Raw genomic sequence first — 27,791 nt, forward strand, 5'->3', positions numbered from 1 at the left:
GGAGACCGGGCCTTTTTGAAACCCCGTGGGGACCCCCAGCCGGTGTGGCAGGAGCCGGTGGAGATCAGCCCTTGGTTAGTAGAAGATTTTTGGTGTCTCGCAGTGGTTTTCTCTCCACTACAGGAACTAGCAGTGTGGGTTGTGTATCCCATCCCTTCCACTTTCTCTTGAGCGCTGAGTATGGGGCAGGTTAGGGCTGTGGGGGCAGGAGGTCCTGCATAATGACTCTCCGGCTGCCTGCTTTCCGACCAGCAGCAGGGTCATTCCCAGGCTCAGGACTGTGAGGAGAGTCCAACAGGGTGTGTGGGGTGGAAGTGCTCTCAGTCTGGAGGTGGGACCGTTTGTAGCTCTGGTCTCCACATTCTGTGGGGCAGGGCAGCAGATTTTAGCAATGCTACCAACACATCCGTGTTTGCTCTTTTCTTTCTCTCCAGAAACGAAGGAGGAGCTGGAAGAGCTGATGTCTGACATAAAGAAGACAGCGAACAAAGTGCGCTCCAAGCTAAAGAGTGAGTATTAGCTTGCAATGCTGCTGTGGGGCTCTGCCCACTGTGCTCTTGTCCTGCAGCCCCGAGCAGCAGGTACTGCAGCTCCTGTCCCACGCTGGGGACACAGCAGGCAGGGAGCATTGCTGCCCTGGGGCCTGCTCCGCACCTCCACTGCTCAGCGCTTCCCAGTCATCCCCCATGACCAGAAATGCCATGGGGCCCTGGCTGTCATCCCAACCCTCTGCAAGCAGGGCAGATGGTGTTTGAGTCAGGTCAAGGCAGTTTTGGGGTGTTTTGCCCTAGGTAGGAAAGGGAAGGTTACAGACGCACAGCCCTACCCCGGCTGTGCGTTCTGTGGCATCCTGAGCTGGCTCTGGGAGGGTCACACAGCAGGGGGAAGAGACAGCCAGAAGTGGCGTCTGCCATTGCTTTGCAGGGATTACCTGGGGATGGGCATCACCTTCCCTCCCCCTAGCATCCTCTAGCTGCTTTGATTTGCCCTTTGTGAATTTGCCCCCTTGTTCCCCGTTCCCAGGATGGAGGTGAGGGAAAGGGCCCACGAGAACCTGATGGGCTCTGGGCAAGTCCTATGCCACCAGCACTGGCAGGCGTTGGGCTCTCCTGGTAAGCCCCAGCTCTGAGCAAAGCCACTGCATGGCCAAAGGTGAGGTTGCCAGGGTTGAGTGGTTGAAGAGGTGCTGCTGTGGAAATTGCAAGCCTCTTTTCTGGTGAGCCAGGTTGGCACAGGCAGCCTAGGCAGGCACAGCACCAAGGGGTCCCATCCAGAGAGCCATGGTCCCTGTGTGGCTCCAGCCGGGAGGGGTGGTGCTGCCGGCTCTCTGGCAGTATGCTGGCATGGGGCATGCTGTCCCGGGGTTCATGCTTCTCGCTGCCTGCATCCTGCTCCCACCAGGCTGGTTTTGTCTTCCCTTGCTTTTCCGTCCCCAGCACAGTCTGCCATTGCTGGTGGCTCTGCCAAAGGCAGCGGTGCCTCCTGCCCATACTGGCTACACTGCCAGCATAGCCAGGATGGGGAGGAGGTACTGCTGCCCCTAGACATGGGTTCTGTGGGGCAGGTGGTGAAGAAAGGGGCAATTGAGCTCAGGGAAGGTTATCCTGTCTTATCGGCACATCCCGTTGTCTTGTCTTGCCTCTGCCTTGGGCAGTGCAGGCACAGAGCATGGCCAATGTAACTGTTGGTTTCCAGCACTGGAAGAGTCAGTCAATCTCTTTGACAAGCAGGGAGTGAGAACAACATGACTGTCAGCCCACCAATGGCCGGGGTTGTGCTGGAGCACCTGGACGAGCCCAAAAGCCCAAGATTGGACCCCAGGGATTCAGGGGGTCAGTGAGGATGGCAGCATCTTGAGACAGGAGGCAGGTCACCCCAGCGTTGCTCAGATTTGCCTGCAGTGGTCTTGGCCCTCAGCGTGGGATTTGGTTGAGCTTGTTACAGGACACTTGGCCATGCCTGAAGGGTGGGAGAAGAGCTGGTGCTTCCTCCATGGCATCAGCATTCTCCCTAATTCCAGGGTTTCATGGGAGCCCCACAGTCGTGGAGGACTTAGATATGTCTGGAGCCGTTGGTCAGGTTTGTCACTAGTGGCATGACCATGTCCCGTGTGTACTTGTAGCTCTGTTATCCCCTTGCTGCTCTCTGTCCTCCTGATACGTGATCTCAGCTAGACCCGAAGGAGAGCTAGGGGCCATCTTACCTGATTCATAGACCATGGGCCCTTCCCACAGCCCAGAGCGCCCCCCAGCCATACTGGGATCCCTAGTGTCCAGATGGGTGCAGGGTTTAGCCTGTGCAAAACATAAGTCCTTTTCCATAGTTGCTTTATTCTGTGTTTTTTAAGGGGCTTTGACAGCCTGAAGGATTACAGGACAGGCTCCGATTCCTGTTTCCTTCTTCCAGAAAAGACCTACCAGTATTGTATTTGCCTGGAGCAGCAGATTTATAGTCCTTGTGCTTTGTCCCAAATCGCCTTGTGGCCAGCATGATCAGTGAAAGGAAACAGTCAGGACTGATCAAAAACACCATCTGGTGACAACGAATTGACTTCTTTAGGACCGACATTGCTCATGCAGTGGCTAATTCTAATTACCAGCTTCTTGGGAAAATGTGATTTTATTAATTATCATAAATGTACAATGTTTGCCAATACTGTTCCTTGGGAACAGGGAATGGTTTATGACAAGTGAGGAGGAAGATCAATTGCTGATGAAATATGCTGGGCGGGCAGCAGCCAGTGCGCTCGCAGGCAGGGGAGTGCACAGGAGAAGTGCCGTGGCTGTCTGGCTGTGTGGAATGGGACCTTTCAGATAAGCTCTGGATACAGACACTTGTTCCTGGAGAGAGCAGGAGGGAGTGCAGAATTGGTGCTGATGTTCTCCAGAACTTCCCTGGAGTATGCTGTGCTTTTGGACACCCTTTGCCAGCACCGTGAAGGATTCCCCTGGCCCACAGTCTTCCTTACAGTGCTGCTGCTCTCCCAGTGTTGTGGGGCCACCCATGCTAACCAGCACAGAGCAGAAACACTGTGGTGGTGGTGTCCTGCGCTCTGCCCTGCTGCGCTGAGTGGTAATTGGGAGCCACTGGGCAGCTCCAGGGAATGGGGAGGCCCTGTTGCAGGGGGAACCTGCCCCATGCTGGGGTCATGGGACCTGCTCCAGTGTGGAACGTGCTGGGGACAGCTGGGCTCAGAGAGCTGTGGGACATCTGCATTGGGAATGGAGTCATTAGCCAAACTCAAGGGATGCCAGCTCACACCTGGTGGCCTACGTGGAACCATGTATCTCTGAACACTGGGCCAGCCTGTTGATGGGAGCTTTCTTCCAGGCTTTTTCAGTCCCTGAATTTAAGTTTTTGAGTTAACATGTCCCAAGCTGGCCTTGAGGAGCAGATTTGCACTGCCTTGCTCTGTGCTAGACCTCCTGCCCTGCAATCCCATGCCCTCTCCATGCCAAAACCACAGTGGGATGCTGAGCAGGGCAGCGCTCCTCCCTGCTGTGATTTGTGGTCTTTGGACATGTGAGGAATTCATCTCACTTAGTTGCACTACCAGGCATAATTAAAAGGGCAAATCTGTGCTTTGCTGCAGAGGACTGTTCAGCGAGATGAAGCATTCTCTCGCCAGCCTGGTGGGTCCTCCCTGTGCAAGGTCGGGCAGCTGGCAGACCTACTATTTTTAGGATCCCTGGAGAAGTCTTGAACTTTGGTGTTTTGTAGAGACATTTTAGCTCTGGATTTCCTCCTCCTGCCTAGCAGAGGGACAACAGCACTCCATTTTGTTTGAATACTGGAAAGTAAGGCATTAGACCTGAGCAATCAATTTTTTATTGAAACCCTCGCTTACCAGCCCGTGAGTCACAGGTGCTGCCCTCGACAGGACCAAGTCTCGGCCGATGGCCAGGCACTGAGTGTTTAGCAGTAATGAAATGGGACTTTGCTGCCAGTCCAGGCTAAATTGTGGGCTAGAGTCAGGAGCTGTGGACTGCTCAGTGCCAGATGCTCCTCAATTCACAAGCTTCAGTCTTCTACAGTCCTTTTGCCAGTTATCTCTTTTTCTTCTCTAAACAGCACGAAATAATCTGTGTCCTTCTACCCTGACCAGGTATCGAGCAGAGTATTGAACAAGAGGAAGGACTGAACAGGTCATCTGCTGACCTGCGGATAAGGAAAACTCAGGTGGGTCTCTGCCCTGTGGCACCTGGAAGGGGAGGTCGGGAAGCGGCTGGAGGCAGTTGAGGAGGTGATGAGAGAGAAGGGCTGTGCTTGGCTTTAGAGCAGTCAAAGTCTGGTGTGCAAATACTGGGCAAAGAATTGCAGTGCATTTCCAAAAGGACCAGTGAAAAAGCCAACCTGAGAGACGCGTGACATAAGTACATGCAGCGGAAGCTGTGGAGGGGAGGGCAGCATGCATCAGCTTTGTCCTTGTGTGCAAGTCTGGGTGTCTGCATGGACGAACAGGCAGATGGGTTTCTGCACATCCATGTTAAGCATCTCACTAAAGGTGATTTTGACTGGAGCAAAAACACCCCCTGAAGTGCCAGCTTTGGGGGGAGAACATTTGCCTGCCATGTATGCAGAAACCTGAAGTCTCTGAGTGTTTCTGCAATGCCCGGAAGGATGCTTGAGCTGCTTGTAAATGAGACCAAGGCTTCCTGATGCAGCTGGGTAACTTACGTAAAATTTCAGTTAATTTAGGAAGATGGTCTTTCAGGGAGTACTGTGCAGGCCTGCAGCCTGCTGGAAATTTTCGTCTCTGTTGGGGCTGTGGTTGCCCCTCCACCAGGCATCGATGTGGCTTTGCAGTCCAGGGAACGCCAGACTTTTGAAGGGCTGACACAACTCTTCCTCATGTTCCCATGAAACCACCAGTAACTAGCACCTTTTTCCTTAAGGGCTTCTTAGCAGGGGTTAGAGCTAGAGATGGGGTGCACCTCCCTCTCATCTGCCCAGGTGGTCCTGAGGCTGTGTTATGCTCAGTTGTGATGAACGGTTGTGTTGCTCCCGCTTCTGTCTGCAGCCAAGGCAGGGTGGCTCTACAGGAGATGTGGGTTGAAGGACATGGGTCTTGTCCGTGAGTCCAACAGCACGTGCTAGAAACTGGAAGTCATTGATCCTGCTTTGAGCTGAAGGTTGGGCTGCATGACCTCCTGAAGCCTGAATTATCCTACAATTCTGAAAAACTTCCCTCCCACCCCTCCAAAGTCTAGAAACAGCTTAGAAATATTTGATGAAAGAAAGGTTGTAGTGTCTTGTAGAGAGGCTTTTCTCTCTCTCGGGAGCAGCTGATTGCAGTGGGAAGGTCTCATTGCTGCAGATGTCCCTGCTGTGTACTGCTCAGGTCCTGGCCTGAGGCAACTGGAAAGTGAGGATGGGTCACAAACATCTCTCTGATGTCTGTGGTGGGTGCTAGTGGGAAGACTTTGCGCACACCAGCAGAGAGAGCACAGTCAATGGGGCCATGGCAAGGGCAACAACGTGGCAGAAATTGCCAAAGGAAAGTTTTCTTGGGGAAGCAGCAAGCAGTCAGAACCTGGGAGTGCCGGGGGAGTGCCAAGGGAAAGGATATTGAGGGCAAGCTGGGGACAGGGGAGATGACTGAGGTTCATACACCACTCACACAGCCTGTGGAATCTTCACAGGTCTCAGGTTAACTCAGAAGCATTTGACCGCTGATGACCTGAGTCGTCATAAGACAAGATTCCCCATGGTCTCCAGCTGCTTTTGAAACCAGGGCTTGAATTCCTAAATAATGTGTACTTTGTGAAAAGTGTGAAAGGACACACTTTTACTGATTTGCTGGAGTCAGAGCTATGCAATTGTCTTGGACATCCCAGGATTGCAGAGCATGTGGTGGTGGAAGCAGGAGAGACCAAGGCTGTGGCTCTAGTGGCCTCTGTTGGATCAGCCAGTGGTGTAAATTTATCTGGATCAGGCATAGGCATGGTGGCGCCTTGGCCCCAGCACATGTGCAAGACTTTGTGCTGACCAGGGAGCTGCCACACTCTGCTTGCACCACGTGTGGGAGGGTAGGTGACACCTGTCACTGCACCCACAAACATGTCATTAACTCCAGATTTTAGAGGAAATTGGATCCAAAAGAGTGAATTTGTGCTGGGTTGGCATCTTGTGTTGTGTGACCATGACGTTTTTTTATTGAGTTCCTCCCTTGTCAGCTGTGGCCTAAGCTCTAAAAGCTGAACTACTTTAGCTTGATGAAATGGCACTAGACAGAGGAGATTACTCATCTCCAGAAAAAGTGTACAAAGCAAACAAGTGTTTCATTTAGAGATGGTATAACTTGACCATAGAACTCAGTAATGGGCTGAAAATGTGGGTTAATTCTTGTGGGGAAGTGATTGTGAAAGACCACAATGTTTTATGGCTTCAGATCCTCCATTGACTGGTTAAGGGATTGTTGCGTTAAGGGGCAAAGTAGTTTTGGCAGAAAATAAACCCCACTGCGTTCTAACACTCCTCACCGAGGTGGGAGGCGAGGTGCAGCTAGGCTTAAATTCTGAGTGATGCCAAATTCACCACGATCAGACCAGGCGCGTTTAATATATTAAACTGTTACGGTTCTGGATACACTCATAGCAGACTGCGCCTTCAGCCCAGTCGTGCTCATGAAGTAGCATGGCCTCGCTTCGGTCGTGTTCAATGAGAAAACCCAAACGACTCGCTGCCTACACAGTACAGTTTATTTAAAGAACAGATACACAAGTTCTTTTGGATTGCCAGTGATTTTGACTGTCTGCAAAGCACATGCGAATACTAAAGATGCTAACAATATAGCTCAGTTAACAAAAGCGCTAAGTTATAAAGCTACTCTATATAGAGATTTTTAAGTTTCCTGGGGAAGCACTTGGTATAGCCAAGTGTTCGAATCTTACCCACAAGCGTCCTTATGGGGGAGAAGAGAGGCTCAGCTCGTCGACTGGTCCCAGAAGTCCACGATGGTGTCTTCCCTCACATCCCCCTTTTCTTGGACTGCTTTTATACTATTTGTTATCTTCAAGGTGGAGTTTGAGTGACTCTAGTCATAAATACTTCCATTATGATTGGTGTAAAATTTTCTCGCCTCACATTTAAAGGTATAGTTTAAGAAAAATTTAGGGTGCAGATTCAAGGAGTGGTTGCACCTTGGAGGCAGGTAGCTTTTGGGATGGCTCTGTGTGTTGATATTATAATGACATTATAATGAGCAAAGTTCACCAAAGGACAGCATTGTATCAAAAAAAGTGTCAGATTGTTGGTTCAGGGTAACAAGTAGGCAGTTTATCAGTTCTATAAGACCTTCGAGGGCTCTATTTGTCCCCAAGTCTCCAGTTTATCACAGGGTTTTAGCCACAGTGTCTCCACTCTGTTCCATCCTTCGCGCTGTTTTTCTTCTGTGATGCCATCTCGTTCCCATGTCTGCTGGATTATCACGGGGTTTGGCCTTGGATTCTCCACTCCACTCCACTCCCCGTGTTGCTCTGCAAGCAATGTTGTACAGGGAATAGCAGATGGAGCGGATTCTTCACATACCAGCTGTGGCTATATTCTACCCTAGAAGCCTTTTGATTTTATACCTTTCCTTAATGTGTGACCAATGCTGTATTACTGATCATTTTTAGTAATCATTCCACAGGGATCAGGAGCACAAGTCTTGATCTCCTCTATCCCTCCAGTTGTGGGTAATGATGAGGGGGTTAACAGGCAGAGCCAGCAGGTCAATGACTGGCTCCGAACCTGGTGCTGCCAGCAGGGTTTTGGGTTCTTTGACTACGGCCTGATTTACAGAACACCAGGCCTGCTGGTAGCAGATGGGAAAAGCCTGTCTCACAGGGGGAATAGAGTTCTTGGAGTAGAGTTAGCAGGGCTCATTGGGAGAGCTTTAAACTAGATGGGAAGGGGGATGGGCACATAACTGGGCTCACTGGAGAGGCACCTGGGGGTAGTAGCTCAGCAGTTGTGGGGCAGAGTGCTAGGATTTTTGAGAATTGGAAGGCCCACCACCCCTCAAGGGCAAAAACTACACACTCAGTGGCCTCTCTGAAATGCCTATACTCTAATCCCATCCAGCCCCATAGATCTGTGTATCTCCAGGTGCTGAAGCAGGTCCCTCACCATTTCCCCTTGGATTACAAGGGCTTCATTCTGCTCCCCATCCCTGTCTTCTAGCTCAGGGGTCTGGGTACTCAGGGAACAACTGGTCCTACTGCTGAAGACTGAGGCAAAGACGGCATTTTCCTCAGCCTTTTCTTCATCCGTGGTCACTATGTTACTGGCTCCGTCTACTAGAGGACAGATATTATCCCTGGTCCTCTTTTTATTGCTAATATATTTATAGAAACTTTTTTTGCTGTCCTTGACAACAGAAGCCAGGTTTAGCTCTAGCTGGGCTTTGGCCTTCCTAATTTTTGCCCTACATAGCCTCACTACATCTTTGTAGTCCTCACGAGTGGCCTGCTCTTCCTTCCAAAGGCCATAAATCCTCTTTTTCTCCCTAAGTTGCAACCCTAGCTCCCTGTTCAGCCAGGCTGGTCTTTTTCCCCAACGGCTTGTCTTTTGGCACACGGGGACAACCTGCTCTTTTCAAGACTTGCTTCTTGAAAAACATCCAGGCTTCCTGGACTCCTTTGCCCTTCAGGACTGCTTCCCAAGGGACTTTGTCAACCAGGCTCCCGAAAAGCCCAGTCTGCCCTCCAGAAGTCCAAGGTAGCAGTTCTGCTGACCCCCCTCCTTGCTTCTCCCAAAATCAAAAACTCTATCATTTCATGATCACTGTTCCCAAGACAGCCTCCTACTGTCACATCCCCCACAAGCCCTTCCCTATTTACAAACAGCAGGTCCAGCAGGGCACCTTCCGTAGTCAGCTCCCTCACCAGCTGCATCAGGAAGTTATCCCCAGTACACTCCAGGAACCTTCTACACTGTTCCCTCCCTGCTGTATTGTATTCCCAGCAGATATCCGGCAAGTTGAAGTCCCCCACACGGACAGGAGCTCGTGATCTTGAAACTTCTCCCAGGCGTTTGTAGAATATTTCATCTGCCTCCTCATCCTGGTTGGGCAGTCTATAACAGACTCCTACTACGATGTCTGCCTTGTTGGCCCTCCTGCTGATTCTTACCCATAAACACTCAACCCTATTGTCACCATCATTTAGTTCAAGACATTCGTAACACTCCCTAACATACAGGGCCACCCCTCTGCCTCTCTGTGTTTGCCTATCCTTCCTGAAGAGCCTATAGCCATCCATTGCAGCACTCACGTTGCACGAATCATCCCACCATGTTTCTGTGATGGTGACTACATCATAATTATCCTGCTGTACAATGGCTTTAAGCTCCTCCTGTTTGTTGCCCATGCTACGTGCATTAGTGTATAAGCACTTCAGCTGGGCTATTGGTCCCTTCCCCTTTTTACTGGAGGAAGCCATAATTCTGCCACCCCCAGACTTATTCCTAAGAAGCCTGGTTACGCCCCTTTCCTTTTCCAAATCTAGTGCCAGCATGCCGCTTTCAGGCTTTTTGCTAGCAAGTCTGGATATATCCCCATCCCCCTTCGAATCTAGTTTAAAGTTCTGTCAATGAGCCCTGCCAGCTCCTGCCCTAAAACCCTTTTTCCCCTGTGAGACAGGCTTTTACCGCCTGTTGCCAGCAGGCCTAGTGTCTTGAAAAGCAGCCCATGATCAAAGAACCCGAAGTCCTGCTGATGACACCAGTCTCTGAGCCAGGCATTGATCAGCTGGCGTTTCCTGTTTATCTTCTCATCCATCTTAGCAACTGTTGGGATAGAAGTGAACAGTACTTGTGCTCCTGATCCCCTAACCAGCTGTCCCAGGGCCCTGAAGTCTTTCTTCATTGCCCTCAGACTTCTTCCTGAAGTTTCATCATTGCCTAACTGAAAAATCATTAATGGGTAGTAGTCAATAGGCCGAACTAGGGTAGGGAGTTTCCTCTGGACATCCTTAACTCCCGCCCAAGGGAGACAGCAGACTTCCCTACAGATTGGGTCTGGTCTACATATGGGACCTTCCACTCCCTTCAGAATAGAGTCACCTACTACAAGGACCCATCTGTCTTTCATTACTGAGGATGTTGTTATACGAGGCATAATCTGTCTTGGCCTCAGTGACAACTCCAAGTTCAGTGAGCTGTCGTCCTTGTCATCCTCTGGTTCCTTTTGCTTCCTTTTTTCCTTCCATCCTACCTGTTTTGCAAGGGCACCTGGTATGGTGTGGGGGTTACTTGGGAGGCACGCCTGCCACACTGAGCAGGGACTTGTTGCCACTGGCCCCTGTCCTCTGAATCTCCACATTCAGCCATGCTGCTAGAGGGTGGGGAGTGCTCTGTATGTGGGGCTCTGTCTACCTGATATGCTGCTTTCAGTCAAGGCAGGGTGCAGCTCCAGTTACCTATCTCTGGCTCACACTCCCTTATACCTCTCAATTGACTCACCTCCTCATGGAGCTCTATCACTAGGCAAAGGAGTTCCTCTACCTGGGCACACCTCCCACAGGCCTGCTCACTGCTACCATTCGACATTCTGCATAAGAGCAGGGCACACCCTGCAGCCTGATGCCTGAGTGGCAGCATGTTCCCATACAAGCTCTGTCTGGGTGGCCGCATCAGAGCTGCTTGGTGCAGAGCTCAGGGATGCCATCGCCTTCTGCTGAGTTGTTACCATGGCTTCCTGGCCAGGTCAAGAGGTTTTCAGCAACTTACTGTGCAAAGTGCTGCGCCCTGTTTGCCTGCCCTCGCTGCAGTGACGCCCTGGGTGACACCACTGAAGAAGGATGATCCAGGAAACTACAGGTCAGTCAGCCTCACCTCCATCCCTGGAAAGATGATGGAACAGCTTGTTCTGGGCATCATCTTCAAGCATCTGCAGGAAAAGAAGATTATCAGAAGTAGTCAACATGAATTTACCAAGGGGAAGTCATGTGTGACTAATCTGATAGCCTTCTACAATGGCGTGACTGGATGGGTGGATGAGAGGAGGGCAGTGGATGTTGTCTACCTTGATTTCAGCAAGGCTTTCATCACCGTCTCCCACATCATCCTCGCAGGCAAGCTTAGGAAGTGTGGGTTAGATGAATGGACAGTGGGGTGGACTGAACAGTGGCTGACAGATAGAGCTCGGAGGGTTGTGATTAGTGGTTCAGAGTCTAGTCGGAGGTCTATAACAAGTTGTATTCCTCAGGGGTCAATACTGGGTCCAGTCCTGTTCAATATATGCATCAATGACCTGGATGAAGGGATAGAGTGTACCATCAGCAAGTTTGCTGATGACACAAAACTGGGGGGGGTGGCTGACACACTGGAAGGCTGTGCTGCATACAGCATGACCTGGACAGGCTGGAGAGTTGGGGGGAGAGGAACCTAATGAAATTCCACCAGGGCAAGTGTAGGGTACTGCACCTGGGGAGGAATAACCCCATGCATCAGCACAGGTTGGGGGCTGACATGCTGGAGAGCAGCTCTGTGGAAAGGGACCTGGGAGTCCTGGTGGACAACAGGACGACCATGAGCCAGCAATGTGCCCGGGTGGCCAAGAAGGCCAATGGTATTTTGGGGTGCATCAAGAAGAATGTGGCCAGCAGGTGGAGGGACGTCATCCTCCCCCTCTACTCTGCCCTGGGGAGGCCGCATCTGGAGTACTGTGTCCAGTTCTGGGCTCCCCGGTTCAAGAAGGACAGGGAACTGCTGGAGAGAGTCCAGCAAAGGGCTACAAAGATGATTAAGGGATTGGAGCGTCTTTCTTACAAGAAAAGGCTGAGGGACTTGGGGCTTTTTAGTCTGGAGAAAAGAAGACTGAGGGGGGATCTTATCAACGCTTATAAATCCTTCAAGGGAGGGTGCCAGGGGGATGGGAACAGTCTCTTTTCAGTGTTGCCCAGTGACAGGACAAGATGCAACGGGCACAAACTTGAACATAGGAAGTTCTATCTGAACATGAGGAGGAACTTCTCTCCTGTGAGGTAGGCAGAGCAGTGGCACAGGCTGCCCAGAGAGGTGGGGGAGTCTCCCACTCCGGAGACATTCAAAACCCACCTGGACACCGTCCTGTGCAACTGCTGTAGGTGCCCCTGCTCTGGCAGGGGGTGGGACTGGGTGAGCTCCAGAGGTCCCTTCCAACCCTGACCATTCTGTGATTCTGTGATTCTGTGGTCTACCAGAAGGAAAGTCAGTTTGACCATCATCTGCATATCTGCTTTGCCCATCATTAGCGTATCACCCTCGATGGTGCAGCTCCCTCCAAGGCCTTTCAAGAGAGGTGTTGTGTCTGCTCAGTGTTGGCTTTGTGGTGTCGCCCCAGGCCAGGGGCACGGTGGGGAAGCGTGTCCATGGGGGCCTTCTCAAGTGTGAGGTGTGACCCAGCTTCTCCCTTCTGCTTGTGCTGGGGTGCTGCTGCCTTTGGGGGTACCAGGGTGATGCTCCAGCAGATCCATGTTGAGGATGGGTGAACCTGTCCCTGCTTTACAAGCAGCTGGCAGACTCCTGGGTGCTGCTGTACCCTGCCATGGGATCTGACTTTAATGCTGCCCCCTCTACAGCTACCTGGACTCTAAAGCTACTGGCTCACATGTAGGCTGAGAGAGTCACTTCTGTCCTGCAAACCACTGCATGTCAGGCTGTTGTGCGGGTCTCGCATGCTCGCATGACCCTAGATGCCTGCTCAGCCTGCAGGTCCCCTTGCCTCCGATTTCCCACGTGTGGTTCATGGTTCTCTGGACTGTTCTCTGTGCTTTGCAGTGCTCATTTGCTTGGTCCTTGCTACGGAGGTCTTGTTGAAATGTTTATGCCTTGGGAAATGGCACAAGCACTTCTTTGTCCTTTCACTTTGTCCTGCAGAAGCAGCGAGTCTGGGGACCACTGCTCACGTGTAGGCAGACACATAGGATGTGTGTCTCCTGTAGGGGGAGGTGAGAAAGTTAGATAAATTGAATGAAAGTGTACACATGGAAGCAGCAGACAGAATGGCAGAAGGGATACAAGGCTGGCATGGGTTGATGGCATCTAACCCAAAAGGCAATCGAGATGCCAGCATGGATACATGCAGCTTCTAAGAAGGCTTAGGCTGGAAAACCACTGGGCAGCTTACTCCAGGACAGGAGGTGAGAGGACCTCTGAAGGTCCTATGCAATTTAAATCATTCCATAATTGTTAATCGTCTGTGCTGCCTAATGATCTTGAGGCAGGACAGGCCAATGGGTGGAAGATCAGTGTTGCTAGCAGCTCCTGGTGGGCACAGAAGATGCACCCCAAACCCCTCTGTGGCCACCAGTAGCAAAGAGTCACCCAGGAGATGTGAGGGGGACTTGTAGGACGCGTCACACACAAATGCTGCTGGCTGTACATCTTGCGATGCCTGTGAGTTTGGGGCACAAGAAGTGTGTGAATCCAGGAGAGAGTGAAACCAGCTTTATTTTAAATTTATTTTTATTTAATAAATAACCTTCCTGCTCAGTGCAGTCTTGCGCTGAGCTTTGCTAGCACAGTTGCATCACTCTGGTGCTGAGCTTTTGTCTCACACGTATATTTTAAGGAGCCTTACCCGCCCTGGCTTGGCTGTGGGCTTGTGTGATGAGAGCTCAGCCAGGCTGGAGACGTTTCCCCGGGCGAGGGGTCACACTGTGATGGCCAGGCAAACCATCTGCGTTGCGAGGGGCCATGTTGAGGGTGTCCAGGGCACCCAAGGGATGGCTGCATGAAACCATGACATTGGTGCAGGGCTGTGAGCCTGTCACGGGTGTCTCATTGTCACAACTTCTTAAAATCAGCCTTGTCTGGGCTGAAGCTTTGTCTTCTACCCCACCATGGAGGGTTGCTGTGTAGTCTTTAGTGCGGGTTGGCCAACCTTCTGGTGATCCTTTGGTGAAAGACGCAGTCGTTGCTCCAGCAGTGGAATCGGCCTCTGCATCACTGCAGGGCAAGCTCCAGTGCTTTGTCCTCGTTGGTTGTACTGGAGGATGTGGATGAAAACATGGGGCCTGGGAGCAGCGAGTCAAGGCCTTGTTCTGCAGTGTTTTAGCGAACCATTAAACTGATAAAGGCAACAGGAGCTGCCAGCATGCTCTTCAGCACCCAGGGGTGGGGATCCAGCACTGCTCTTGCAGGGGTTTTACGCACAAATACAGCTAAGTAAAAATCCTATGTTCTCCAAGTGCTCCACAGTGAAGCCAGAGGAGTTTTGGTGTTTATAGTTTATCTCCTTTTCAGTCTGGGAAGCCACTCATGTAGTCTGCTCTCCCGTGCTGCAGTTGGTGCTGAATCAATACAGCCGTGACATTAACTGATCACCTCTGCAGAGGCAGCTTCCAGCTCGGAGCCCAGCGTCTTCCTGGCCCTGCACCAGCAAGAGAAAGGCTTGAGGGTTGTCTCTAGAGCAAATGGGAAGGAGAATTGCTGGGGCATAGCGAAGCCGAAGCAAATGATGGTGCAACAGCACACAGCAAAAGCAGGAGAGCAACAAGTCCCTCTGCGCACTGGCTCTCCTGTCCCAGGAGAGATCCTGGCATAGGCAGAGCTCTGCTCTAGCCGGGCAGTGTTCGGGGGGAGTCAGCAGATCTCTTCCCGGAAAAAAACTCTGCCTTTGCCATTCCAGAGATGCTGTGGTGTGCTGACAGCAGTGCTGCGAAGCCTCCACTGAGCCTTCTGCTCTGCTGTGCTCTGTACTCTGCCCTTCAGGAGCAGTTTGCCATCTCAAATACAGGTGACAGTGGCAGGGAGGGGGAGAGCAGGGAGGGGGCAGTCGAAGGTGGCTCTCCCTGCTGTTGGCTGTGGTGTGCCCATGTTTGCCAGGCAAAGGCATTACTTCTGCAGTGTCTGAGGAAACTAGAGGTGGCCACAAATTGGTGCTTGTGTAGCCCAGGGCTGTGAATTTGAGCAGGGTTTAGATTTGCTCCATGTTGAAGCTCTGTGGTTGGGACATCATCCTGGCACGTGGGAGAGCAGGATTCAGGGCTCTGCTCCACCAGAGTTGTGGAATCGTTTGTGTTGGAAGGCACCTTCAAAGACCATCCAGTCCAACCCGCCTGCCTGATCTTCCACTACACCACTACAGGTTGCTAAAAGCCCCGTCCAACCTTGGACACTTCCAGGGATGGGGCAGCCACAGCTTCTCTGGGCAACCTGGACCAGGGGCTCCACACCCTCATAGTACAATTCTTCCTTATGTCCAACCTAACCCCACCCTCACTCAGTTTAAAACCGCTGCCCCTTGTCCTGTCCCTGCAGGCACTGGTCAAAACTCTCTCTCTACCTTTCTTACAAGCTGCCTTTATACACTGAACAGCCTGAACTGAACAGTAAGCCTTACTGAACAGTAAGGTCTCGCCAGAGCTGTCTCTTCTCCCGGCTGCACAACACCAACTCTCTCAGCCATGGATCACTCAGTCAAGGAAATGGCAGATTTTCTTGTAATTTGGGCATTTCTTAGCATTTCTCTAGGTTCTGCAGGTAATCAGGGGAGAGGAGCTCCTCCGGGCTGCAACTTGGAGCCCCTGTGTTGGGAGGTTGAGGTGGGCAATGTAGCACACAGCCTCACTTTGGGGCTTTGATTTCTGACCTGGCTGGTCTCTGTCTCCAGGCTCCTGCAGCTCTTCATCTTCCCAGGGATGCCACCCCCATGCTGGGACCCCGTGCCCAGCATTGCGTGTGCCCAGCACACACGCTGGCATGCACGGGGCAGGAGGTGAGCTGGGCACAGAGCTGTTGTCCCAGGGTTGCGTTGCTGGCTTTGCTTGTCGCTGTGTACTGCGGGTAAGAGGAGCTGACAGCTCTGGCAGGGCTGGCGAGCAGCGCTGACGGGCTGTGTGTGCTTGACGGGTGAGCTGTACTGATGTGACTGTTGTAGCTATCGCCCGGGGAAGTGTGGGGTGAGCTTGAGTTAAGGCAGTTTTTTTTGTCTGGAACATAACCATCGGTGTGAAAAAGTCCCTGGCCCTTGCTTGTGTTGGTTTTGCCCAGGTACCCAGTGTGCTGCTGGTGCAATTTTGAATATTTGGTGCCATGGGATAGAACCTCAGCAGGGGCACTGTGTTGCAATGGAGCTATTGCTGCTGGCGTTGGCTCTGTTTGTAGCATGGGTGTCCCCCTTGGACTCCTGGCCATCCTGGGACAGGCAATGGCGCAACTAGAAATTTGGCACCCAGGTTTGTTCCTTCTCATGGGATCACAGCACACAGGTGAGAAGGGAGCTCAGGAGATCCCAGTCCCTGCCACAGAGCAGTGCCAGCCACATCAGGTTGCTGATGGCCTCGTCCAGCTGCATTCTCAGTATCTAGAAGGATGGAGATGCCATGGGCATCAGTCCGTGGGTCCTCTGGGCCCTGGTGCAGTGTTTGACCACCCTTAGCATGATTTTTTCCCCCTTTAATATTTAACTGGAATTCCCTGTGACCCAGCTTGTTCTGTCACCTCTTGTACTGCCCCTGTGCACCACCAAGAAGAGTGTGGCTTCAGCTTCTCTCCATTCTTCCACTGGGTTGTTGTAGGCAGCAATAAGATCCCCCTGAGCTTTATCACCTTCAGCTGGTCAAATGCTGCCTGTCCTCATTTGTCCTGTGCTCCAGCCCAGACCACCTTGGTGGCCTCAACCGGCCTCACTCCCACATGATGCGTTTTGGGGAATCCCAAGCACAACACAGCACTTTAGTTCTGGTCTCACAAGCTCTAGGTGGAAGTGAACAATCCCTGTCCTCACCCCACTGGCTGTCCTTTTGCTCACCCAGCCTGCGATGAGTTTTACCTTCACTGCTGACTCCTGGGCAGCCTGATGTCCATGAGGACTCTGTGAGCTGTAGGTGTTTTCTGGCCAGCTGGCCCCCAGCCTGTCCTGCGACGTGCATCCTGTCTCCAGCACAGGATGCTGCATTTGCCTTTGACCTTCATGGGGTTCCTGTCAGCCCCTTTCTCCAGACTGTTGAGGTCCCCCTGAATACCAGCCCTGTATTCTGTCACTCTCCCCAGTTTAGTTTCTTCTGCAAACCTGCTGAAAGTGCACTCCACTCTGCTATCCCAGGTTACTGGTGAAAATGTTTAACGGTATTTTCAGACCCAGCATCGCTCACTGATGGGAGTTGGGCTGGTCCTCTGGCCACAGTCCTGGGGCAGCCAACGGTGCTGGCTTCTTCTGTGGGAGCATGAGTCTGTCCCTCAGTGGCTGTCCCAAACTTTGTGGTGACAAAAAAGATGAAGACTCCCTTTTTACAAGGAGTCACATGGAAAAGGCACAGGGCAATGGGTGCATGTTACTCCTGGGGAGGTTCCGGTTGGACACAAGAGGAAATTTTTTCACAATGAGAACAATCGGCCATTGGAATAATCTATCCCCAGGGAAGTGGTGGATTCCCCAACATTGGACACTTTTAAGATTCAGCTGGCCAGCGTGCTGGGCTGTGCTTTTGCCAAGAAAGATTGGACCAGATGATCCCTGAGGTCCCTTCCAACCTGGGATTCTATGATTCTGTGATTGTGTGATTCCACGAGCCTGCAGCACACTGGTCCCAGGGGCAGCCTGGGTCCTGCGCTGCTTCTGCACCGAGGAAAGTTGTTTCATGTTCTAAATTCATTACATTAAAACCACTCTGTTTGTCCCCATTCCACAGCAGCAGTTTGAATAAAGCAGCCTGCCTCAGTCAGCCCACCAGCAGCAGAAGGCTACGGGGGGGCTTTGGGGTCACAGCTCCCAAGGGCTTCCTCAGCCCAGAAACATTGCCAGGGATGTAGGTTCCCAGAAGTCTCGACAGTATTTTCCATGTTTCTATAAGTATCAAATGTTGAGTTCATAACACAGCAAAAGCTACTATTTACATACTTCCAAACATCATTACTTTTGGTCCCTGTTAGTCAGAATAGCTTTTGCTATAGTTCCTTTTGGACATGGTTTATCTAGCTGGTGCGGTGGAAGTATTCACCTTGCTTGGACTAGTTCAAACACTGAAACAAACCCAGCCGGTGGGAACTCAGGAGTGGGATCTCTCCTACCCCCGTAAGCCTGACAGGCTCAGGAGGAAGGTTGGCATCCACCCTATAGTCCCCCATGGGATGAGCACTTCAGAAAAGTCTTTCGCCTAATTAAAAGCATTGAAGGCCAAGGTCCCAGGATTCAGTATATGCTTTGTGGGGGTTTCAAAGCTCCCTGTGGGTACCCAGAGCTGTATGAGCCCTTTGGAAATCAAGCTTTCTGGCAAATTGGGCTGCTTTCCCCATGTTTGGGGAGTGAAAAGTTGCTTGCCCCAGGTGAAACAACCCCATTTCCTAATTTTAGTTAATGCTTTCTGTTTAATGAGTTTCTTTCAAATGCAACGTACATTTTTATATGCTTTTTGTTTACTCTGAATATTCAGGTAGTTTTATTTAATGACTGAAAGCCATTTAAAATGCTTTTTGCAGCCCATTTTACATGAAACTACACGTTCCTGCCATTTTGTAGACACGTGGGATGCCCATGGGAACATAAAATAACAATCTGACAAAATAAACACCAAGTTAAATAACTTCTTAAGTAAAAGAGGTATGGCATGGTATACTGATTAGCAGAAAGAGGTGTCATTCAACACCCAGGCTATATTTAGCTGCAGATCAACATATGTTCATACTTCTCAGCTGAATGAGAACGGACTGGATTTTAGGAGAACAATTTTGAAAAGGCAGAAGAGTCACTTGGATGGCACATCATGTCTTTGCTGGATTTCAAGCCATGTAGCTCAGGAGCTGTTTTGACCTTGCTTTGGGCCGGGCACATCTCAAGCAGAGGCTGCCTGCTGAAGCTGAAGGTGCCGGGGGGCTTTCGTGTGAGGTTTGCCATCAGAGGAAGAACAAGATGAGCCGAGTCTGAGGCTCTGCCATAAATACCAAGCTGCTGCTTGTTTAGAATAGCTGCAAAGCAAATGCAAGTATATCTCCAAGATGTCTCCGGTGCCGTCTCCTGGAAGTAGGAGTGTGTTGGCTGGGGCTTCTCCGGGTGTACCAATTTCGTGAGTGTCTGAGCACCAGTGTGCACCAGGCATGGCTGACCTTGCAGAGATGCTGCGTTGCACCAGTCCCCCCTTGCCTAGAGGCTTTGAGAGTTGTTCCAGCTTAGCAGGTCTGGGAACAACCCTTAGGTTCAGCTCTCTGAGCTGTAACTCTCTAAGGGTGAGCTCAGGCCATGCTTCTGGCCCTGTAAGTCCCTGAGGGAACACTCGTCCGGAGGTTCTTCATCGTGTCAGTCTCTCCGTATCTTCTTTCTGATCCTTTCTGAGTATCCTCTTTTCCTATCCCTTTTCCATCACCTCCTCTCCTTTCACCTTCTGCCATTTCCCCATATCTCCTGTTGGTCCTGGCTCTCTGGGTTGGGCTGCATGAGCAGTCTGCAGGGTGATGTTGGGTATCAACAGCCTTCTTTCCCATGCAGCAGTACCGTCGGCTGGTCCCACCTTGCAGGTGCCTGGTGCATGCAAGAGTGATGCTGAGTGCCCTGGACGGGTGTGTGAGATGGGGCCTCTCAGCCACATGCTGTTGCATCTTCTGCATGGTTGAAAAGACGCATGAGTGTTTCTGGCTTGACACAGTATAGGATTTGGCTTCGCTTCAGATTTGTGCAACAGATTTGCCTTCTCTGGAAAGGGAGGCTTTTAACCCTGCAGAGAAGGACTGGGGGAGACAGGTGGGTGACAAATGGGACATCAGACGGCAATGTGCACTCACAGCCCACAAAGCCAAGCGTCTCCTGGGCTGCATCCCCAGCAGCGTGGCCAACAGCGGGAGGGAGGGGATTCTTCCCCTCTGCTCTGCTCTGGGGAGACCCCACCTGGAATATTGCATCCAGCTCGGAAGCCCTCAACATAAGGACACGGAGCTGTTGGAGCAGGTCCAGAGGAGGGCCACGAAGATGCTCCAAGGGCTGGAGCCCCTCTGCTGGGAGGACAGGCTGGGAGAGTTGGGGGGGTTCAGCCTGGAGAAGAGAAGGCCAAAAACGGGAGACCTCAGAGCCCCTTAAGTTCTAAACTGATCGAGGGTGGGGTTAGGTTGGACAGGGGGAAGAAATGTACCACGAGGTTGGTGAGCCCCTGGCGCAGGTTGCCCAGAGAAGCTGTGGCTGCCCCATCCCTGGAGGTGTTCAAGGCCAGGTTGGACAGGGCTTGGAGCAACCTGGTCTAGTGGGAGATGTCCTTGTCCACGGCAGGGGGGTCGGACTGGATGATCTTTGAAGGTCCCTTCCAACCGAAACGACTCTGAGAGTCCACCATTCTGTGACAAGTGTACCCCCAAAGCCCTGAGAAGCTGCTGCTTTGCAGCAAGAGAACAACCTGTCCCCTGTCTGTACCCATGTGAGCTCATAGCTGTAGGTGAGGGCTGAGGTCTGCCATCTGCGCCCTTATGGGTCTAAGGAGCTGCCTAATGCCAACATCACCTTGGGTTGATCACCCTCCCCACCTTCCCCAGTTCCTGGAAGGATCCACAGCTCGTTCCAGCCACTGTTACATGTTTTAGGGTGACAGAGCGTCACTCCCACCAAGGGCGACCCACGACCCCCCTTTGCCAGCTCTTCCCGCCTAAAAAAGGGGTGGGAGCACACGGCGGGGAACAGCTGCTGCCAACAGCCACAGAGGGCAAGGAGCTTGAAGCAGTGTGAGGGCAGCCAGCACCAGCAGAGCTGCTGCTCCGACCCTGCTCGGCAGGCACAACTGAGTCCCATGACCCACTGCTGGCAGTTCTTCACGTTGTGCAAGTGCCATCGGTCAGAGCAAAGCTCCCAGCTGCAGGGTGGATTTTACTGTGTCTTTATAAGCAGTCAAACTGCTCCCTATTTTACTTGCAAGCAAAACTACCTCCAAACACAGCCTTCTACAACCCCAAAAAGCAGTCCAAAGGCTTTTATGTTCTAGCAACCTGTCCTAGTGGGAGATGTCCCTGCCCATGGCATGGGCGGCATTGGTCTGGATGATCTTTGAAGCTCCCTTCCAACCCAAATCATTCTGTGCCTCCATCATCATGAAACTCGATTTCTGGCGTATTGGGGAAAGGGCTCATTCAGGAGACACAAGTGTTTGAATGGAGAATGCACGTGATGCTCTGTCCTGACCTTCCTGGGACATCTTCAGGGCTGTTTGCTGCGCTCAGCCTGGCAGCTGGATCAGACAGCAAGTCAGGCCCCAGGGTGGGGGCTCACGCAGGGGTGTGCTTCCCTCTGGCGGCAGCAGCCAGCATTGGGGAGGTAAATTTGTTTAGCTGGACCCTGGTCAGGCATAATTCCAAGGTTTTCTGGCACGTTTCCTGGAAAACGGAAAGCAGTTTACTAAGGTGAGGGTGCTCTGTGTGGCAGCTCCATCACATCATCTGCCCTGGGCTGGCAGCTCTGCAGGCAGCTGCTTGGTTTGGGGCAGGTTTGGTCCGTCTTGCGCCTGTGCCGGGTCTGGCACATCCCGGCAGCCTGGCAGAGGCAGGCTGGGCTCGACCCAGGGCACCATTGTCACCTCGGCTCTGGGCTGTTTGGGCACAAGCTGTGGTGTGGTGTGAGGAGGATGCTGCCAGCCATGGCCCACGGGACTGCTGCCACTCCGGGGTGTCCTTCCTCTGAGGGTGAAGGCTGTGCTTGCATTGGGCTTGGGTGAGTGGTGTGTCTGGTCCACTCCCCCCAGGCCATGTCACCTGCTGCCACCTGCCCCCCTTGTGCTTTGTCACACTCCTCAGAGCAGCTTGTGGGCTAGAAATGCTTTTTGGGCTGCTAGAAGAGGTGCTCAGGGCTGAGCCTTCCTCTGGCTCAGGGGTGGCAGGTCTCTCCCTCCTGCGGGACGCTCACCCTGCTCTCTCTTCTTCCCTCTGCAGCACTCAACGCTGTCACGCAAGTTCGTGGAGGTGATGTCCGAGTACAACGCCACACAGACTGACTACCGGGAACGCTGCAAGGGCAGGATTCAGAGGCAGCTGGAGATCAGTGAGTAAACCTGGAGAGGGGACACAGCTGCGCTCTGTGCACCGTGGGGCCATCTCTGGTGCTGGGTCAGAGCTGCTCCCGCAGCTACGCAGAGCTCCCCTGTGAAAACCCGGAGGTGCACAGGGGCTGTGGGAGCAACCAGGACATGGCTACTGCTGGGAATAGGCATGTAGTGGTACCTTGCATTTCGGTGTCAAACTACATCCAGCAAAGTGCAAAAACTCCCCTCAGATTTTCTTAAATGCTGCGTAGAGAGTGCAGAGAACACAAGGAGAGAAATGTCTTCCTTGTTTGCAGCTAATTTTGAATTCAAAGAAGCTAGCGGGAATTCCTGACTCCTGAGTGTTGCATTGCCTTTCCTCTGGGTACTTTTCATCGTGGGTGAACTGAACTAAATATAAAACCAGAGAAGTAAGCTCTTGAGATGGGGGCACTTGCAGCTCCCAGCCACTTCCCTTGCTGCAGGAGGAGCACGAGCCTTGGTGCCTGCCCCAGGCAGCTCCCTGGACGCAGGTCCTGATGGCTCTTAGCAGCAATAGTGGTGTCTTCTGGCCAAAGGTGGGCCCCAGGTGACACTTCTGAGGCTGTCACCTCCATGGCATTAAGATCTCCCTGCATTGTTCAGAGCCAGTCGCTGAGGTGAAGTCTGCTCTTAGCTGTCAACAAAACCTGGTGGTTCTTCTGGGCAATCAGTGATACCTGGTTAGTTTTAAAGAAATGTGGTTGTCTCCCAGCGAAGAAGAACCACCATAATTTTGAGAATAAGCAAGCATGGGAGAAGTCAGGGGATGCAGGGTTTAAAGGAGATTTTTTTTGCAAATAATCTCATTGTCAGAGGGGTGTCATGGTTTTTTGTTCTTAAAATGAAAGAGTCTGAAGCCTATTCCAGGTGGTTTTTTTTCTGACAAACAAACTCAGCACGAATAATAATGTAGGAGACCTTTGAGTCAGAATAGTGTCCCTGAAGGTCACCTGTAGGAATGTCCTTCATGAGCCGCAGATGCCTGGGCATCTGGGTGCTGATGGGGTATGGTGGTTTCTGTGGAGGGCTAGAAGGAGACTTGGCTGTGCAAGCCTTTCCTCTGTTAAGATTAGTCTTTATGATGTATAATAATAATAGAAATGTTTCACACTGGCTGAATGGAAAGGTTGACTGACATGAGTCTCAACAAGAACTTGATGTTTAATGTAAAGCAGGATGATGAATGTGTCACTGCTCCAGCTGACTAACTCATTCATCAGCTAATGTCATGCTGTAAGTGATATCCAGCCACAGGGGTGGCTTGTAATGTAAATAGGAATTTAACGTATCTCTATGCCTCCTTTCTAAGAGAGAAGATTTGAAAGGACTTAGGCAGGTCCTTCATTGTCTGCAGACCTGAAAGAAACCTTCCTCTTGTTTTTCTACTCCCAGATTTTGGAAGGACTCTTCTGCTCTGCTTAAATTATGGAGATATATTAAATTATACTCACAGAATCACGGAATCCCAGAATGGTCAGGGTTGGAAGGGACCTCTGGAGCTCACCCAGTCCCACCCCCTGCCAGAGCAGGGGCACCTACAGCAGTTGCACAGGACGGTGTCCAGGCGGGTTTTGAATGTCTCCAGAGTGGGAGACTCCCCCACCTCTCTCGGCAGCCTGTGCCAGTGCTCTGCCACCCTCAAAGGAAAGAAGTTCCTCCTCATGTTAAGATGGAACTTCCTATGGTCAAGTTTGTGCCCATTAGCTCTTGTCATCTCACTGGGCACGACTGAACAAAGACTGTTCCCATCCCCCTGGCACCCTCCCTTGAAGGATTTATAAGCGTTGATAAGATCCCCCCTCAGTCTTCTTTTCTCTAGACTAAAAATACCCAAGTGCCTCAGCCTTTCCTCATAAGAGAGATGTTCTAATCCCCTAATACTCACCTTTGCTCTGTCCATCCTGCCAGGCTGTCGGTGCCTGACAGAACATTGATGGAGCACAAGGAAAAGGCTGCTCAACACTCGCTGTGGTGCAGTGGCTGGGTGCAGAGGAGGTATCCTAGTCGGTGATGGTGAGGGACCTGCTTTCCCTTCGGGGTGGAGGTGTGGAGCAGATGCAGTATGGGATCTGTGCTGGGAAGGTACACAATCCTGCGTGCTCTATTTTGCAAAAGCTGGGTTCCTCTGTCAGGACAGCAGAAAATCTCTTCTGGCAAAAAGGCTTGTCAAAAGCAACAAGCTTATTGAGGTTTTATCAGGAGTGCTTCCTGGGCAGAGGGCTCTGCTCGTCCTGGGGTGTCTCAGCCAGCACCTTCAGTCCCTGCTGCTCCGGGGGCTCTTGAACAGGCTCTTTTGAACGGAGCTCAGCTGGGATGTGGCAACTGCACAAAGCTCTATGAAATCCTCAGCTCTCATTTTCAGCTGATGGATCCAAAGATAGAAAGTGCCGGGAGCTCTGACAGCAAAGCCAGTAAATTACTTGGGTTTTGAAAGTAAGAGAGCAGGGACTTCTCAGCTGCTCTGGGGAGGCTCCCCAGCCCTTGGTGAGCTTCTCCATCCTAACTGTATCTGTTTCTTGCTCTGGAAGTAGGACAGTTGCAGAAGAAATGGTGATGTAGAGTCACTGTCTCAGGCTGCAGCCACCCCCTGGGGCTCCCCACAGCCCTCTCAGGGTTTGCCCCTTCTTCTTGTGTAGGCACCACCATGTCTGTGTGTGCCAGAGTAGTGCCTCAGTGACCCTCTCTGAGCTGGAGAGCCTGTCTGACATGATGAAGTGGGTATCATCTCCTCTCCCACTGCTTCTACCCCAGCCTTAATCGTTGCCCTCCCCCCCCGCAACCCCTTACTCACTCACTTTGCTCCCAAACACACCCAGACTGCAGATGCCATGGAGGGATCGCAGGATGTGCCGTGTCCTGGGGTTGGTGATGGCAGGACAGATGCTCGGTGGCTGTCCTCTGCCTGGACCGTGCCTCCCAGCCATGTCTGCCGGCTGGGAGCCGTGATACCCTGGCACCAGCCTCCGTGCTGCCTGCGGTGGGAGGTGTCGCTCCTTCGGTTTTTTCCTCTCTGTTTTGTCCATTATGAGAAATGACATCTTAAATCTAATTAGGATTTGCTCCCAGAGAAATTGGACTTGAGGTTTGGAGGAGCTGTCTGTGGTGGGTATGCAGCTTTGAAGCCATGGAAGCACTGCACAGACGCTGCTTGTTTTTATGAACAGTTTTGTTATGTGCGAGACCGAGGAGCCAAAAATAAAGCATCTGCCATCTCCAAAGGCACTGTGAGAATTAATCAACCTGCGCCCCGCTGTGCGAGACCAGGTTAACTGATGTGCAGAAAGGCAAGCTGTGGATGTATCCCAAGCTGCCCTTGAGCCAGGGGAGTCTGGGGGCTGCTCTGGCTCTGTGGGTGCTTGTGCAGCCCTGCCGCTGGGAGGAGGGATGCTGCAAGCTGAAGGAGCCCAGCTGAGCCATTACAGCTAATACAGCCATGGTATGTTTGACTTCTGCAGCGTTGGGGTGCCTGAAGTTGTCCCTATTTATGGAATGTCTGGCATACAGAATTGGGCAAACTGGCATTTGGCATCAGCTGTATGATGGGTGTGAGTTGTGGCACTGGAGGCTTTCCTGGGAGCTTCCCCAGGGTCTTGCACGCCCTGATGGAGCTGTTCCTGCCCCATCCCCTGGGAGCTGGTCATTGGGGACAGTCACTCCATCCAGCTGGACATCACAGGACTGTGCGGTGGCCTTGAGGTGGAAAGTGTCTTTGGTGGCTTCATGTCTCTGCCTGTCCCAGAGCTTTTGATAGCCCTGCTGCACCATGACCCGTGCATTGTCTCTCGCCATTCTGTCCTTGCCAGCTCAGGGATGAGTTTGCTTCTCCCTCTACGCTGCAGCTCCCAGTGATGCTCTGTGGTGCTTTGCTCATTGGCAGAGCTTCTTCTCCCCAGGAAACTCGAATTTCTAGAGATGCCAAGTAAGAAGTAGATGTCCTCTGGAGCTCTCTGGGGAGGCAGAGGTCCAGCTCTCATGATTTTCCAGTGTTTTTCCAAGTTTCAGGCCAGGGGTTTTCCCCCAGGCTTTTCCCCCTTTGTGGGCACCTTGCATTGACTCAGTCCTTTTACTCCCATTTGTGGCTGCGGAGCAGCTCTGGGGTGATGTGGGCAGCAGATCAACCAAGTATCCATCATGCTTTCATCTGATTTTATTGCTGTTGAGGAGCTAATGACAGCCTTTCCAAACCAAGAAACATAGCCAGAAAGCGGTGGACTCCCTGGGAAGTCCTTGGGTGTCCTGCAGGTTGTTTATACAGCTTTGGCTAACTTTGTGGTGGACAGTGTGGGTGAGATGCAGCCTCCAGGCCTTGTGCTTTGGCTCAGCCTGACCAGCTATGGCCTTTGGCCAAGCCTGCACTTGCTGGCTGGTTGTTAATCCATGTGATGTCTTTGCTCTTGCCACAACCTTTACCAGTCCCATGCTCTGCAACAGGGGAACAGGGCAGCGAGGAAGTGGTGAGAGCCAGGATGAGAACGTGTATCCTGCATCCCATCCCTCTTCTGCCTGCGAGAGACGTGGCATCTCCTGGAGCTGATCCCACTGCTTGCCCTCGGGGCTGTCTCTTGGGCTTGAATTGGCCAGAGCAAGTAGCCCTTGATGCACTGTGCTCCTTGTCCCTGTGCCAGTGACTGCTCAGAGTTGAGCACAGTCAACAGGAGGGTTTGTGAATCTGTGCTGTTTGAGCCCTTGTTCTCCCTTCCCAGTTTCAGCTGAGAGTGAGGAGCCAACAGGCAAGAAGGGGGTGTTGTGGGTCGCCCTTGGTGGGAGTGACGCTCTGTCACCCTAAAACATGTAATGGTGGCTGGAAATGGGCTGTGGATCGTTCCTGGAACTGGGGAAGATGGGGAAGGTGATCAACCCAAGGGGACATTTGCATTATGCAGCTCCTTAGACTCATAAGCGTGCAGATGGCAGAGCTCAGCCCTCACCTGCAGCTACGGGCTCACATGGGTACAGACAGGGGACGGGTTGTTCTCTTGCTGCAAAGCAGCAGCTTCTCAGGGCTCTTGGGGCACTAACAGGGCTTAGTTGTCTATACCAGCCTCACACGGGACTTGTACCTCTGCAAGGGGGTAGAGGTGGGTCCAGGAACTGTGTAAGATCAGGCCTGGGCCACCCAGCCCAGCCATGCTGCAGGGGTACCTGTCTTCAGCCACAACTCTGGCCTTGTTCCCAGGGTGGGCTCAGGTCCAAGATAGCTTGTCTCCAGCTCTGTCTTCTGGGACTTTGGATCTTTGTTGTAGTCATGTCATAGGATCAGGGACTCATGGAATAGTTTGGGTTGGAAAGGACCTTCAGAGATCACCCACTCCAACCCCCCTGCCATGGGCAAGGAGTCTCCCACTAGACCAGGTTGCTCCAAGCCCCATCCAACCTGGCCTTGAACACCTCCAGGGATGGGGCAGCCACAGCTTCTCTGGGCAACCTGCGCCAGTGTCTCACCACCCTCATGATACAACATTTCTTCCCCATGTCCAACCTAACCCCACCCTCAGTCAGTTTAGAACTGCTGCTCCTTGTCCTGTCCCTGCAGGCGCTGGTCAAAAGTCTCTCTCCCTCTTTCCTATAACCCCCTTTAAGTACTGAGCGGCCGCAGTAAGGTCTGTGCGGAGCCGTCTCTTCTCCTGGCTGCGCAACCCCAACTCTCTCAGCCTTTCTCCACAGCAGAGGTGTTCCAGCCCTTGGAGCATTTTGCTAGCCTCCTCTGACCAGGTCCACGCCTGCCTTGTGCTGGGGACCCCAGGGCTGGAGGCGGGTCCTGCAGAGGGGGTGTGAGGAGAGCAGAGCAGAGGGGGAGCATCCCCTCCCTCTTGCTGTTGGCCACGCTGCTGGGGATGCAGCCCAGGAGACGCTTGG

The 27,791-nt window shown here is 52.2% G+C and overlaps 1 protein-coding gene across 1 annotated transcript in view; it reads left to right on the forward strand.

Annotated features, from left to right (window-relative positions):
* The window catches only part of STX1A (syntaxin 1A (brain)), an 81,714-nt gene that overhangs the window by 49,421 nt on the left and 4,502 nt on the right, over positions 1 to 27,791 (forward strand). Inside the window, exons 3-5 of the mRNA XM_009888863.1 lie at positions 435 to 509; positions 4,106 to 4,179; positions 21,805 to 21,913. Coding sequence (XP_009887165.1) covers positions 435 to 509; positions 4,106 to 4,179; positions 21,805 to 21,913 — 258 coding nt within the window. The remainder of the gene's footprint in view (positions 1 to 434; positions 510 to 4,105; positions 4,180 to 21,804; positions 21,914 to 27,791) is intronic.

This window comes from Charadrius vociferus, unplaced genomic scaffold, assembly GCF_000708025.1.
Source record: "Charadrius vociferus isolate BGI_N301 unplaced genomic scaffold, ASM70802v2 scaffold636, whole genome shotgun sequence".
In the NCBI taxonomy this organism is placed as follows: Eukaryota; Metazoa; Chordata; class Aves; order Charadriiformes; family Charadriidae; genus Charadrius; species Charadrius vociferus.